General features: G+C 48.8%; 1 protein-coding gene across 3 annotated transcripts in view; it reads right to left on the bottom strand.

Annotated features, from left to right (window-relative positions):
* CEP41 (centrosomal protein 41) overlaps nucleotides 1–14297 on the bottom strand; it is a 91718-nt gene that overhangs the window by 24822 nt on the left and 52599 nt on the right. For all 3 annotated transcript variants that reach the window (XM_029616032.1, XM_029616031.1, XM_029616030.1), the window contains exon 8: nucleotides 3574–3641. In XM_029616032.1, the coding sequence (XP_029471892.1) occupies nucleotides 3574–3641 (68 nt within the window). The remainder of the gene's footprint in view (nucleotides 1–3573; nucleotides 3642–14297) is intronic.

Here is a 14297-nt window from a genome sequence, read left to right as displayed (position 1 = left end):
TACAAGTTCTGTGTTCGATGGCTTCAACCTTGGAATTGGTACCATGGGCCTTCATGCATATGTGTCCACTTCAGAGGGCCCTATTGGACAAATGGAATCCTCTGTCGCAGGCTTTTCATTTACCAGTTTTGCTGGATGTGTCGGCACAGAGCAGCCTGTCATAGTGGCTATAGTCTTCCAATCTGCAGCATGGAGTCAGTCTGGAGATTCCGGAGTGAGTGGTTCTCACTACCAATGCCAGTCTCTCTGGTTGGGGAGCGGTCTGCGAGCGACAGTCGGCCCAGGGCACTTGGTCGGCAGTGGAAGCCTCGTGGCCAATCAATCGGTTGGAGACCAGAGCGGTGCGGCTGGCCCTTCAAACTTTTCTCCCCCTCGTTCAGGGTCGTTCGGTCAGGGTTCTGTCAGACAACGCCACAACGGTTGCATACATCAATCGTCAGGGCGGGACCAAGAGCCAGGGGGTGGCAATTGAAGCACAAACGTTCTTTCAATGGGCGGAACGGTACTTGGTTCAGCTAGCGGCTTCTCATATCGTGGGGGTTGACAACGTTCAGACCGATTTCCTCAGTCGTATCGCTTAGATCCAGGTGAGTGGGAGTTGGCGGAGTCCACGAAGCGGCTCATCCAGAGACGGTGGGGCCGTCCCCACGTCGATTTGATGGCAACTCGGCTCAATGCGAAAGCTCCTCAGTTCTTCAGTCGCAGGAGAGCGTATGGGGCCAAGGGAGTCGACGCTCTAGTAGTGCCTTGGCCTCCGTAAGTCTTGCTATATGTGTTTCCGCCGTGGCCTCTGGTGGGCAAAGTTTTGCGCAGAATAGAGAGACACCCAGGGAAGGTGATCTTAATGGCTCCGGAATGGGCCCATCGACCGTGGTTCGCAGATCTAGTCAATCTAGCGGTGGGCTGTTATGTCTGGGTCATCTCCCGGAACGTCTTCGTCAAGGTCCCGTATTTTCCAACCAGACCGATCACTTTTGTCTAGTGGCTTGGCTTTTGAGAGACGTCGCTTGAGGCAGAGAGGATATCCGGAACCTGTGATCACTACGCTTTTACAGGCCAGGTGGCAATCTACTTCCCTCTCATATGTTCGAGTCTGGAAAGTGTTTGAAGCTTGGTGTACCGACCGAGGGATACCAGCGGTTCAGGCATCGATTTCTCAAGTCTTGTCCTTTTTACAGGATGGTCTAACTAAAGGTCTTGCCTTTAATTCCCTGAAAGTGCAGGTGGTGGCTTTATCCTGCTTGCAAGGCAGGCATGAGGGATATTCCTTGTCATCACATCCGGACGTCCAAAGGTTTCTTCACGGTGTTAAGAATTTGCGTCCTCTGGTGCGGAAAGTATGTCCTCCTTGGAACCTTAATCTGGTTCTGTGGGGATTGTGTGATGCCCCATTTGAACAGATTTGGAGAGCGACCCTTAAGGATCTGACTCTCAAGGTGGTGTTCCTGATGGCCATTTGTTCCGCCAGGAGAATTTCAGAATTGCAAGCTTTGTCTTGTAGGGATCCTTTTCTTCAAATATCTGATTCAGGTATTACGTTGTGAACGGTTCCCTCCTTTGTTCCAAAGGTGGTTTCTGCCTTTCATGTTAATCAGACTATCGAGCTTCCGGCGTTTGCAGGCTTGGATGCTTCTACGCAACATGCTAGGGAGCTTAAACTGTTGGATGTCCGTAGAACCTTGCTTCGCTATCTCAAGGTTACTAATGAGTTCAGGAGATCTGATCATCTGTTTGTGTTATGGAGCGGTGCAAAGAAGGGTACCCATGCCTCCAAAGCAACTACTGCCAGATGGCTTAAGGAGGCTATTGGGTCGGCATATATTCTCAAGGGCCGTCAAGTTCCAGAGAGTTTGCGGGTCCACTCGACGCAGGCACAGGCCGCTTCTTGGGCGGAGGCTCAGGTGGTGTCTCCACAGGAAATATGCAGAGTGGCATTACCGATTGGACTTAGGATTTGCTGATTCCAGGTCTTTTGGTGAAGGTGTCTTGCGAGCGGGACTCTCCAGGTCCCACCCTCTCTAGGAAGCTTTGGTACATCCCAGGAGTCTGGACTGATCTGGGTACATACAGGAAAAAGAAAATTGGTTCTTACCTGCTAATTTTCGTTCCTGTAGTACCAACTGATCAGTCCAGAACCCACCCGGGTTGGAGGGAGAGTTGTCCACTCAGCCATAATCCTTTCAGCAAACTTCTGTTCTTTGTTATAAACTAAGTTAACACGGTTTTTTAAAGTCAGTTTATTGCACATAGTGTTTTCAGCTTGGGTACAGATCAATACTGAGCTACTGCAGGTGGCACCATGGATTTTCAAGCAGTGTCAATGAGGCTTTCTCTGTCTCCATCTGCTGGCAGGGATGAATAAACCCAGGAGTCTGGACTGATCCGTTGGTACTACAGGAACGAAAATTAGCAGGTAAGAACCAATTTTCTTATTGAGGCTGGACACAATTGACCTCCGGGCTTCTTTCAAAATAACTAGCTGTATGTGAGGGGCTGCTCAATGCTGGAAATGCAAGGGGTGCGGCATGGCAGGACTGAAACACTGGCCTGGTGGCTAGGATTGCCAACTGGCTCCAGATTTTCAGGACAGGTTGATCCATTCTGCCTTTACTCACCTGTATGCAGGTACTTATAAGTCTTGCTTTTCTTAGGGAATGCAATAGGGAAATCAAAATAAATCCCAGCATGCAATGGGATAAAACTAGGCCTGGATCAACCTGTCCTGAAAATCTGGAACCAATTGGCAACCCCATTGGTGACTTGAGGGCAGAGCTGTGCACCTGAGTTTGACTCCCAGCCCAGGTTTTCCAGGATGTTATGGAGGTGCCATTCATAGGCCCATGGGAGGGGTTGGAGGGGGAGTGACAGTCATTGCACAATGGTGAAGTCTAGTGGCCAGATTTAGGGCCTATAGTTGCAGGGTACTGGAAGGAGACAGAGTGCATGGCCCCGGTCGAAGACCATCACAATGACTGAGCTAAAGTAATTTGGGAGAGGATATAAAATAAGGCAGTAAAATCCCTATGAGATCATGAATGATGGCTGATGGCACCAGATCCCAACACATCAGGTCTCAAAAATGAAATTCTGTATGGTAAAAGACAACAGAATCTGCACACATTGCACACATTGAGGTCAATTTTCAAAACCCCAAGAAAACAGAGAACTTATCCAGCTAAAGTTATCAGGGATATTCAGTGGGGTAGACATCTTTGCATACAGCCTGGTAAGTTAAAGTTATCCAGGAACATATTACCGAATAACTTTAACCCTTCTCATGCTATCTCAACTCTGTCCTGGAGTGCCTACCACTTTATCTGGATAAAATGTATCTGCATAAAAGGTCCACATTTTCAAAACTTGACATTTATTTGGATGAGTTATCCTGATTTTATAAATGCCTTTGAATATCGACCTCACTGTGCTTTTCCAAGCCACTATTATTAGGTTCTTATCCTTCAAAGCACTGAAAGAGGTATAAAAAAAAAAGAAAACAAGATCTACAAAAATATATAACAACTCAAAGTCCAAGTCCAAATTTACCTTGAAAAGTAAAGCAGATATAAAGGATACAAACTGCAGGATGTCACTCGTGAAAGGATTCATGGTCCTGGATAGCATTGCAATGGGGTAGCAGTGAGCTGTGGAAACAAGCCACCAGATTCGTTATTGTGTGTTGCTCACTCGGTCAGTCACACTCCAAAAAGCACATTTATGCTTAGGTTTTGAGAGAGGTGATGATGGATTTTGTTTTCTCAGCCTGCCCTCTTGGTACACCCACCCAAACTGTGCCTTAACTATAACTGAAGAGGAGAGAATCAAATAAAAATGGATTTTCTCATGAGACACCAGGCAGCATTTTTCTGTGCCTTTCCTATGGGTGAGGATGTGTGCATGCTTTGAGTATGTTTCATGGGGAAGTGGATAACACTTTGAAATAAAGTGCACTTCCAAACATTTTCCAGAGTCTACACTGTGAAAAGTGAATCTGCGGCGGAGATATGGAATGCTCTCAGAGGCAGAGGGGAGGTCAGGAGGGGGACTCTACATGCAGAGATGGCTTATCTCCCCCCTCATCATTTTTTATGGACCCTTACATCAGTAATTTTCAAACCATCCTGTATAACTTATGCTGCAAATACGCACACAAGTTACACCAATTCTCAAATCTGCCCCACACAAATTACACCTGCTATTTGGTGCACATAAAACTTTCAGGAAAATTTGCATGCACAGAGTCGAATTATACAAAGTATGCATCCAAGTCCAAACCCCTCCCCAACTCCGCCACCAGGATGTCTCCATTCTGTCTGGGTAAACGTAATTATTTATTTAGTTCGTTATTTTTAAAAATTTGCATACCGCCTAAGCCAAGTTCAAAGCGGTTAACAATAATCCGTAGAGAAAAATAATAAATCACATAAAAACAAAACTAAAAAACAATTACATTACAATGTCACGGAATATGTGACGTCAGGAACACACAACTACAGCTACAGTCAAACACTGTGACCCTGCCTGCGCCATACGCCAGGGTGTTTGGGTCTGTAGCTTAGGGTTCAGAGTCGCAGAAGAGTTTTCAGAAGTTTCCTGAAACTCTTGGTGCAGGATGGCAATCTCAGTTGTTTAGGCAAGGAGTTTCAAACAGCTGGGCTAGCTAGGGAAAAAGCATGTTCCCTGGTCTCATGCTGCTTTGATGGTAGGAACAGTAAGGAGCCTAGATTTTGAAGAACGCAAAGTACAGGAAGGAGTGTAAATCTTAAGCATAGCACTGATCCATGGCGACTCGGGGTTCTCAACATATGCCTGCCTGATATGCACATGTGCTCATCTGCATGTCAGGCAGGCAATTTTGAAAGAAGGCCACTTTTGCATGTAACGTTCCAGTGCGCTGCTACCGCTGCCATGCCATCACTCTGGGCCTGCAGCTCATGCTGCTGAAGCCCTTCCTCCTGCACAGACTTCCTGTTACCATGGAAGTCTATGCAAGGGGTGGACTACTACAGGGCCTCTGAGCTTGCAAGAGCTGGCAGGCCCCATAACAAGAGAAAAGATCTGGGGCATGAGCCCATAGGTCCTTCCCACTAGATTTTGATAATTAACCTGAAGATACAAATGTAACTGAGACACAGACTCTCCCACCCAATCCCTTCTCTCCCTTCTTTCATCTCCCTCCCCTTCACATCTTTCTCTTTTCTCTGGTCTCTCTCCTTCCCTCCCCCTTCTCCCCTACTACCAACCTTCTCTTTCATATCTTTCCCTAGCACTCTCCCTTCCTTCCTATTGCCCTCCTCCCCATCTCTTCTCTTCCTTCTCTCCCTTCCATTCTACCCATTCCACCTCCCGCTTTTTCACACTTTTCACATCGCATCTTCTTCCACTTATCTCTCTTCTTCCCTTCCAAGTCTACCCTTTCCCATCTCCATTTTGTATCTTTCTCTCTCCTTACTTTCTTCTTTCTTGCTCAGCCACCTCAAACTCCCAACTCCTGTGTGGGGCGGTTGGCCCAACAGGCACTAAAAGCTGGACTCTGTGCTGTTGGCTTCTCAGCTATCCCAGCAGCAGAGACAGGGAACAATCTCTACAGTTTGGGCCATACTTACTTGCTTATGCTTTAAAACAGGAAATGTGTACATAGGAGGAGGGAGCCAGGCAGACCAGCAGCACTGCCTGGCTCCCTCCTCCTATGTTCACAGCAGCCTATGTTCCGAGTCCCAGCAGCCCTTACTAAAATGATTGCTCCCCGTCTCTGCTGCCAAGATAGCTGAGAACACAGCAACACAGAGTGTGACTACTAGCCTTGTCGGGCCAACCACCCCACATGGTAATCAGGATGCAGAGGAGCTCCTAGGCCCTCCGAAAGAGTTCCCACTTTCCCGGCTCCAACTGTTGTCAGCTGAGGTAATCTGCTTGGACAATGTCGACTCCTCCGACGTGGCGATTCCCTCGAGATGAAGCTCTGCCCACTCAAACAGCAGCTGAGCCTCCTGCGCTACGCAGGACTCTTCGTTCCGCGTGGGCAGTTGATGTAAGCTACCGTGATCGAGTTGTCTGAGAAAACTCGCACCATCCGATCACGGACCAAGGGTAGAAACTGCTCTAGAGCTCTGCGTACCGCTCTCGTCTCCAGGCAATTGATGGACCACGTCTGCTCTGATGCCGACCAAAGGCCCTGAGCAGACTTGCCCAGACAAACCGCTCCCCTGCCCCGAAGACTTGCATCCGTGTTGCCCACCACCCAATCCGGGACCTCGAGAGGCATTCCCTTCTCCAGATTGCTCAGCGTCATCCACCTGGCCAGACTGGACGGCTCCATCAGAGATAGGGGCAAAAAATATTGTTGCGACAGAGGATTCCAACGGGACAACAGCAGCCTCAAGTGGGCAAACGCCCAGGGCACCAGTTCCAACGTGGATGCCATCGAGCCCAGGACCTGTAAATAATCTCAGACCTTCGGCACCTGTAGACGCAGCAGACTTGCTATCTTTCCCTGAATCTTGTTCATCCTGTCGTCTGTGAGAAACACTCTGCTCCGCTGGGTGTGAAAATGGGCTCCCAAGTATTCGAGGGAACGAGAGGGGACCAGATGACTCTTCTGCACATTTATGACCCAGCCCAGAGATTCCAAGAGTGACCAAACTTGGTCCACAGACCGCACACACTCCTCTAGTGACTTTGCCCAGATCAGCCAGTCGTCCAAGTACGGGTGTACCAGAAATCCCTCTTGTCGCAGAGCCGCTGCCACTACTACCATCACCTTTGTAAAGGTCAGCGGGGCGGTGGCCAGTCCGAAAGGAAGCGCTTGAAACTGATAGTGCTGTCCCAGAACCATGAATCTGAGAAATATATTGGTGCTCCTGAAGGATGGGGATATGCAGATAAGTCTCGGTGAGATCCAGAGACGCCAAAAACTCTCCTCCCTGTACCGCTGCAATTACGGTGCGCAACGTCTCCATCCAAAAACATGGTACCTTCAAACTCTGCTTGACCTTCTTCAGGCCTAAGATAGGGCACCACAAAGTAGATGGAATATCTGCCTTGCCTCTGTTCAGACATTGGTACCAGCACAACCGCCTCCAGACTTAACAGACGCTGAAGCGTTTCCTGGACTGCTGTCTGTTTGCTTCGGGAAAGACAACACGACTCCAGAAACAATGACCGCACAGGGCGAGAAAATTCTAAGGCATAGCCGTCTCTCACTACGCTCAAGACCCACCGGTCAAAGGTTATCTTGGTCCACTTCCCGTAGAACCGGGCCAGCCTGCCCCCGATTACCAGAGATGAGGAGTGGACCTGCTGGATCTCATTGTGAGGACTTATTTCCACCTGCTCCCTGGGTGGATCCACCTCTAGATGACCTTCCAGACCCCCGAAAGGACTGTTGCCTGTGCGAAGACTGTCGTGGGGCCGAGACCCCCCCGAGGACCTCAGCTGACGAAAACACCTCGACTCCTGAAAGCGAGGCCGAGAGGAGAAAGGATTCCGGTCAGACTTTCGATCCTCTGGCAGCTTATTGCCCTTCGTCTCTCCCAGCGACTTCATCAGACAATCGAGATCCTCACCAAACAGTAGTTTCCCCTGAAAGGGCAGATTACAGAGCTGCGATTTTGACGACAGGTCCGCTGACCAGTTACGTAGCCACAAGTGTCGTCTGACTGCCACCACCGATACCATAACGCGGGCTGTGGTTCTCACCAGGTCATACAAGGCATCCGCACCATAGGCAACCCCCGCTTCCAGGCGGGCCGCCGGGACTGGGAAAAGAATCCCAGAGGCCGACTGCTCCTGCGGCTTCTGGATCCAATACAAACAGGCCCGCTGCATTAGACTTGCACAGAACACCGCTCGCAGGCCGAGCCCCAGGACCTCAAACGCTCGCTTGAGATGCACTTCCAACTTCCGATTCTGAACATCCTTCAGGGCGGAAGCTCCAGCAACCAGGATAGTGGTCTTCTTAGTGACTGCCAACACTGCCAAGAACATCCAAATGGTCCTGCAGAAGTGGATAAAGCTTGGACATTGCCCTGCCCACTCGCAGGCCCGAGTCGGGGGAATCCCACTCCCAGTTGATCAACGTCTGGATTTTCTTCTGGATGGCCTATGGGGTCTCCATAGGCCATCCAGAACCGGATTAACCCCTTCAGCATCTGAATCCTCCAGGGTGAGCTTAATCCCCAACTCCTCTAACACTAGAGGTATAAGCGGGCGAAGCTCCTCTCTCTTGAAAAAACGGATCACCCGTGGATCGTCGCCTTCAGCCTGGGGACCTCCTCCTCCTGAATGGCCTCCGAGGATACCTTATCCTCCTCCTTAGACTCGTCCGAGTGTTCCGAGTCAGATTCCAATCGCACTAGCTGTCCCTCGGGAGGCAGAATTCGTGGGCTCGCGGAGCCTTTAGAGGGGACCTTCCCCCGCTTTGCCGATCCCACCAGGCCCTTCTGTGACCCCGCACTTACCTGCCTGCTTAGTCAGGAAGGCTTCGTGCAGCAAAAGTACAAATTCGGGTGAAATCCCCCCCCCCCGGGGACCCCAAAGGGCGCTTGGGGCTGCTAGGGCCCAAAATATCCGGACCTTTTTTCCTTGGTCGAATCATGGGAGACAGGAGCGGCGGGGACCCCCCGGAACCTATCTGGCCCCGCTTCTGCGGCCATAGCCACTACCTCCTGTGACCCAAGCGCGAACGCTGTGGTCCGTGGATTCCTCCGCGGCTTTGATTCCCTGTCAGAACTCCCTTCCCTCCTCCAGCACACTCCGTGCAGAGAAGGAGGTCATTCAGGCAGACCGACGGGCTGCCACAGGCCTTACAGGTCTTCCTGAGCTGCTTGTCCGTCATAGCAAGCACCAAAAAATAAAGGCAAAAAGAAAAAAACCAACAGGCAAATCCTATGCTTGCTGCGCTTCCATGCGGCCTGGATCATGAGGGGAAGGGCTGCACCACGTGGCAGCTGTCAAACCCTGAAGAGGGCGCACTGCCCCAAGTATTTCCCACCAGTGTGCTGAACAGGCCGATGCCGCGACTGAAAACCGTGCGGCTCGATCGGGAGTGCAGCCAGCCCCCACCGGAGTGAAACTGTCCCGACCGGGACCACTCTACTAATAATCCCCCGATCCGCCCACTTACTGCCCGGCCTGCACCCGCCGATCCCACCGAGGTGTCTGCCTACTAGCCCGCTCAGACTGCTCACTTGCGTCTGCTGTTGTAAAAGCAGACAGCTGCCGGTGACTTTTTTTTTTTTTTAAAACAAAACTTTAAACTTAAAGGCCCAGATACACAGGAAAACACAAAACAAAAGTAAGGGTACTTCCCTGTTCCTGGGCCGGCAGAGGGCTTCAGGCCTACCGAGGGAACTAGGCCACTGGCTTTCAGGGGTCCTGGAATTGCGGCTGAAGCTGGCCAGGGGCATCCAACCCCCCGTTCGCCCGGCTCAACCAGAGGGACAACCCTTCTGCAGGAGCCTGTCACCTCAGGGAGCAATTTTCCTTAATATATCCAGTCAGTCGGATATATCCTACTTGTCTGGTCTGATCTAGGGTACAAACAGGAAATGAAAATTGGTTCTTACCTGCTAATTTTCGTTCTTGAAGTACCACAAATCAGTCCAGAGACCCAGTCCCTTAATGTTCTCAAGACCATTACGGCAAGTCTGTGTTCTGGTATGCTTACTGAAAGAACTGTCAAAATGTATATATATAGAACCTAAAGAAGTTTGCCAGGTTGTGGTTAGCCTCTTGGATTGATTTTTGGTTTTTCTGTTTGGGGGGCTCCAACTTTTGGGTTTGGCATTCGCCCTCATTTAGGGGGTTGTTTAGGAGTTGTTACTCTATAGTTCCTGAACATACCCAGATCAGTCCAGACAAGCGGGTTTTATTCATCCCTACCAGCAGATGGAGGTAGAGAACAAAACTTTGGGCTCTGATATACGAGAGTGCCACCTGCAGTCCCTCAGTATTTCTCTGCCTCCAGCAGATAGTAGAGGTGCCTCCAGCAGATAGTAGAGGTGCTAGTTAGCACCTCTACTATCTGCTGGAGGCAGAGAAATACTGAGGGACTGCAGGTGGCACTCTCGTATATCAGAGCCCAAAGTTTTGTTCTCTACCTCCATCTGCTGGTAGGGATGAATAAAACCCGCTTGTCTGGACTGATCTGGGTATGTTCAGGAACTATAGAGTAACAACTCCTAAACAACCCCCTAAATGAGGGCGAATGCCAAACCCAAAAGTTGGAGCCCCCCAAACAGAAAAACCAAAAATCAATCCAAGAGGCTAACCACAACCTGGCAAACTTCTTTAGGTTCTATATATATACACATTTTGACAGTTCTTTCAGTAAGCATACCAGAACACAGACTTGCCGTAATGGTCTTGAGAACATTAAGGGACTGGGTCTCTGGACTGATTTGTGGTACTTCAAGAACGAAAATTAGCAGGTAAGAACCAATTTTCATTTCCTGTTTGTACCCTAGATCAGACCAGACAAGTAGGATGTACCAAAGGACCCCTACATGGGGTGGGCCCACAAAAGGCTCCCTCTCAACACACTTTTGCCAAATGTCGGCTCTCCTGGAGCCTGAACATCTAAACATTAACGGCAAGAAAAAGTGTGAAGAGAAGACCACGTCACCGCTCTACAAATCTCCTGCGGCAACACTAATTGACACTTGGCCCACAACACTGCCTGGACTCTAGTAGAGTGCACACGCAACCCCTCAGGAATTCTTTTCTCCTTACAAAGATAGGCTGAAACAATAGCTTCTTTCAGCCAACGCACTATTGTGCCCTTGGAGGCCTTGCATCCATTTCTGGCACCTCCAAACAATACAAACAAATGATCCAACCACCGAAAACTGTTTGTGACCTTTGCCTCTGGTGACTCAGCAGATCAATTCAAGAAGGCAGGAGCTCCACAGTCTGATTCAGGTGAAACGAAGATACCACCTTAGATAGAAACGAAGGTACCGTGCGCAGACAACCCCTTGTCCAAAATCCCCAAAACTGTTCCCTACAGGACAAAGCCTGCCGCTCCGAGATGCTTCTGAACAAACAAATCACCACCAAAAATACCACCTTCAGAGTGAGGTCCTTTAACGATGCCTTCCTTAACAGCTCAAATCGGAGGCCCACAAAGCACCTGCAAGACCAAGTTTAAACTACATGCCGGACAATCTGTGCACTAGTGGCCGCAGAAGCTCGACCCCCTTCAAAAACCTCACAACATCCGGACTTGCGGCCAACAACCTTTTCCCGGGAGTATACCTCAGAGACACCCCAAGGCTGCCACCTGAACCCATAAAGAACTGAAAACTAAGCCTTTAAAGATCTCGGGCTCAGAGTATCTTTTCTGTTGTGAGACAAAAGTGATCCACCCAATCCGAGAAAATAGGACCTTGTTTTAACAGTCCCTGCAAATGAACCAATCTTAGGGGCACGTCAATTGTGCACTGAACCAGATCTGTGAACCACGGATGACGCAGCCTCTCCAGCACCCCCAGCACCACCTGGCTCGGATGCCTCTCGATGTGCCAAAACACTCAACCTATTAATGGTCACGGAGGGAACATGTATGGCAGGATCCTTGTTGGCCATGGAAGAACCCAAGCGTCTATGCTCTCGGCTGCGACCTATCATCTGCAGCTGAAGAAACTTGCTGCCTTGGCATTGCTCCTTGACACCATCAGATCCAGATGGGGACTGCCTCAACAAGACTGGATAAGGCCGAAGGCCTCCTTTAACAGCTCCCATTCTCCTGGGTCCAACTGTTACCTGCTGATTTAGTCTACTTGCACCTTATCCACTCTCACAACAAGTAAAGCGGTTATTCCCTGCAAATGTTGCTCCGGCCAGGCAAAAAGGTCCTGGGCTCCTTGGGCAACCGCGCGACTCTTTGTTCTCCCTTGCCGATTGATATAAGCCACCGTTGTCATATTGTCCGAAAACACTCTGGCCATTCGACCTTGGACTTGTGGAAGGAATTCCACCAACACCCTGCACACTGCTCTCATTTCCAAGTGATTGATAGACCAGGATGCTTCCACTGGCAACCACAGTCCTTGTGCCAGCCATTCTTGACAAATCACCTCCCAATCCTTCAGGCTGACATCCGTGATCCCTATAACTCAGTCCAGAACCTCCAGGCCCCCCTTTCTCCAAATTGGGCCAACACAGCCACCATGAGAGACTGGACCTGGAAGTACCCTGCAGCGGTAAAGGCCGATGAAACTCCTCTGACAACGGATTCCAGCGCGACAACAATGCCTTCTGTAGAAGGCACATGTGGGCAAAAGCCCATGGCACCAAATTCAATGTAGATGCCATTGAACCCAAGACCTGAAGATAATCCCAAGCTCTGGGCACTAGCATCTGCAAAATATGCACCACCTGGGATTGTAACTTCCGAATTCTCTCTGAGGTGAGACACACTCTGCCGAACTAACAGCAGAGGGTGATGACCCCAAGATTCTTCGATTGTTCCGCAGAGATGAACTGGCCCCGCTCATTCCCCAAATTTTGGAGGAGCTGGGTCTCCAGCCTCCACGTGGCGACTCTTGCAAGGACGGAGCGGATCCAGTATTGGAGGGCATGCGGAGCCCTCTTTCCGGGTTTCCGTATCGTAAGTCCATTAAAAAGTTGGTGGACCAGGAGTGGGATAACCCAGACGCGGGATTGCAAGTCGGCAGGGCTATTATAACACAAATCATTAATATGTTTCTTTACCAAAATTTATTAGTGATATCCTTATTACACTATAAATCCCATCAAAAAACCGCATCACATCACATCAATAAAATATACACTCAAATCAACCTTCATACATACATATTCACCACAATCCACATACAGTCCTCATTAAGAACATAAGAAAATTTCCATACTGGGTCAGACCAAGAGTCCATCAAGCCCAGCATCCTGTTTCCAACAGTGGCTCTCAAATCTTTCAGGCCCAAAATAAAGGACTATAAATTCTCTCTCATATATCATCCAATGCAATTTTAATCTTTTCAGTGCCAGGTAAGAAAAACACAGTCTCAAAATGTTAACTCGTGAACCAAATATTCACATTGTGTTCAAATCCAGCAATAGTGGGCAAACACCAACTTCTACTTAATTTATGGAGTTCCGTTCAAAAGCTCAATGTGTGTTCGCTACACACAGTTCTCCAGTCAGCTTGAAGATAAATTAAATTCTAATCCTGGAAATTCACCACAAATGTTGCTGAATTATAGCTCATCCCAGTGTTGACCTCTAAGCACACAGCCCAACTTTGCTGCCATTCTATTTCTCCCAGTATTCACTTCTGAGCACTGCAAACTGGAATAATTGCATAATATATTTCTCCCAACGCTGCAGCATTTTGGCACTAATCCATGCCTGCAGCAGGGGAAACCATCAATCACTCTAGAAAGAAATATATCATTTAAAAAACACACATAAAAATCCCAAAACTCCTTCCTAAAACTCCCTTAGGAAACTCACCAATATTCTCGGCAACCAGTTCAATAGCAATATGGTAGTATCTATCCTTCTTCTGGTGAGGAATAAACGTATTTAAATGTCCAATGACAGGGCACGTTTTTCAGATGTCACTGTATAAGGCACGCTCTTCCTTCAGAAACTTCATTCAAGAGTGTACTTTATAGAGAACTGAATAATAGTCTACTATCTAGCTAAAAAAAAAGGAGTTCCACTCAACCTCCTTATTCAAATCCCTCAGGGTTACCCTGTTCCATTTTAAAATATAGGACTGCTCTTTCTGCACCAACGATCTTCCAAAATCACCACTCCTGTCCTGTTGCATCTTATTTTTTTTTTTTTTTTGTATTTTTAACTAGGTACAGAACTGCAGGTTTTGCACCTCCTCCATCTGCTGGCGACAGAGAAATACTGAGGAGCTACAGGTGGCACACCAGGTTAAGAGGTGGTGCCTGCAAAACTCTCTCTGTCTCCATCTGCTGGAAGGGAGGCAAAACCCAGGAGTCTGGACTGATCTGTGATACTACAGAAACGAAAATTAGCAGGTAAGAACCAATTTTCCTTCTTTCTTCTTTTCTCCTTCTATAAAAAACTTTTTAACACAATCCCCAGAAGGCAGATGCACGTCCACCATCTGCTGGAGATGGAGAATATTGGCGGGCTGATGTCACTGCAGGGGTATATATATATACCGTGATGTCAGCTTTGCACTGTCTCAATCTGCTGGTAGAGGTGCAGAACCCACTGCACCTCCAAGTATGTAACAGGACTCCACAACAACCTATACTGTTTAACAGGAAGCCTAGATATGAAGATATGCATTGCTAAAC

This window comes from Rhinatrema bivittatum, chromosome 9, assembly GCF_901001135.1.
Source record: "Rhinatrema bivittatum chromosome 9, aRhiBiv1.1, whole genome shotgun sequence".
NCBI classification, from domain to species: Eukaryota; Metazoa; Chordata; class Amphibia; order Gymnophiona; family Rhinatrematidae; genus Rhinatrema; species Rhinatrema bivittatum.
Note: the sequence above shows the minus strand (reverse complement) of the source record. Positions and strands in the feature narration are given on the sequence as shown.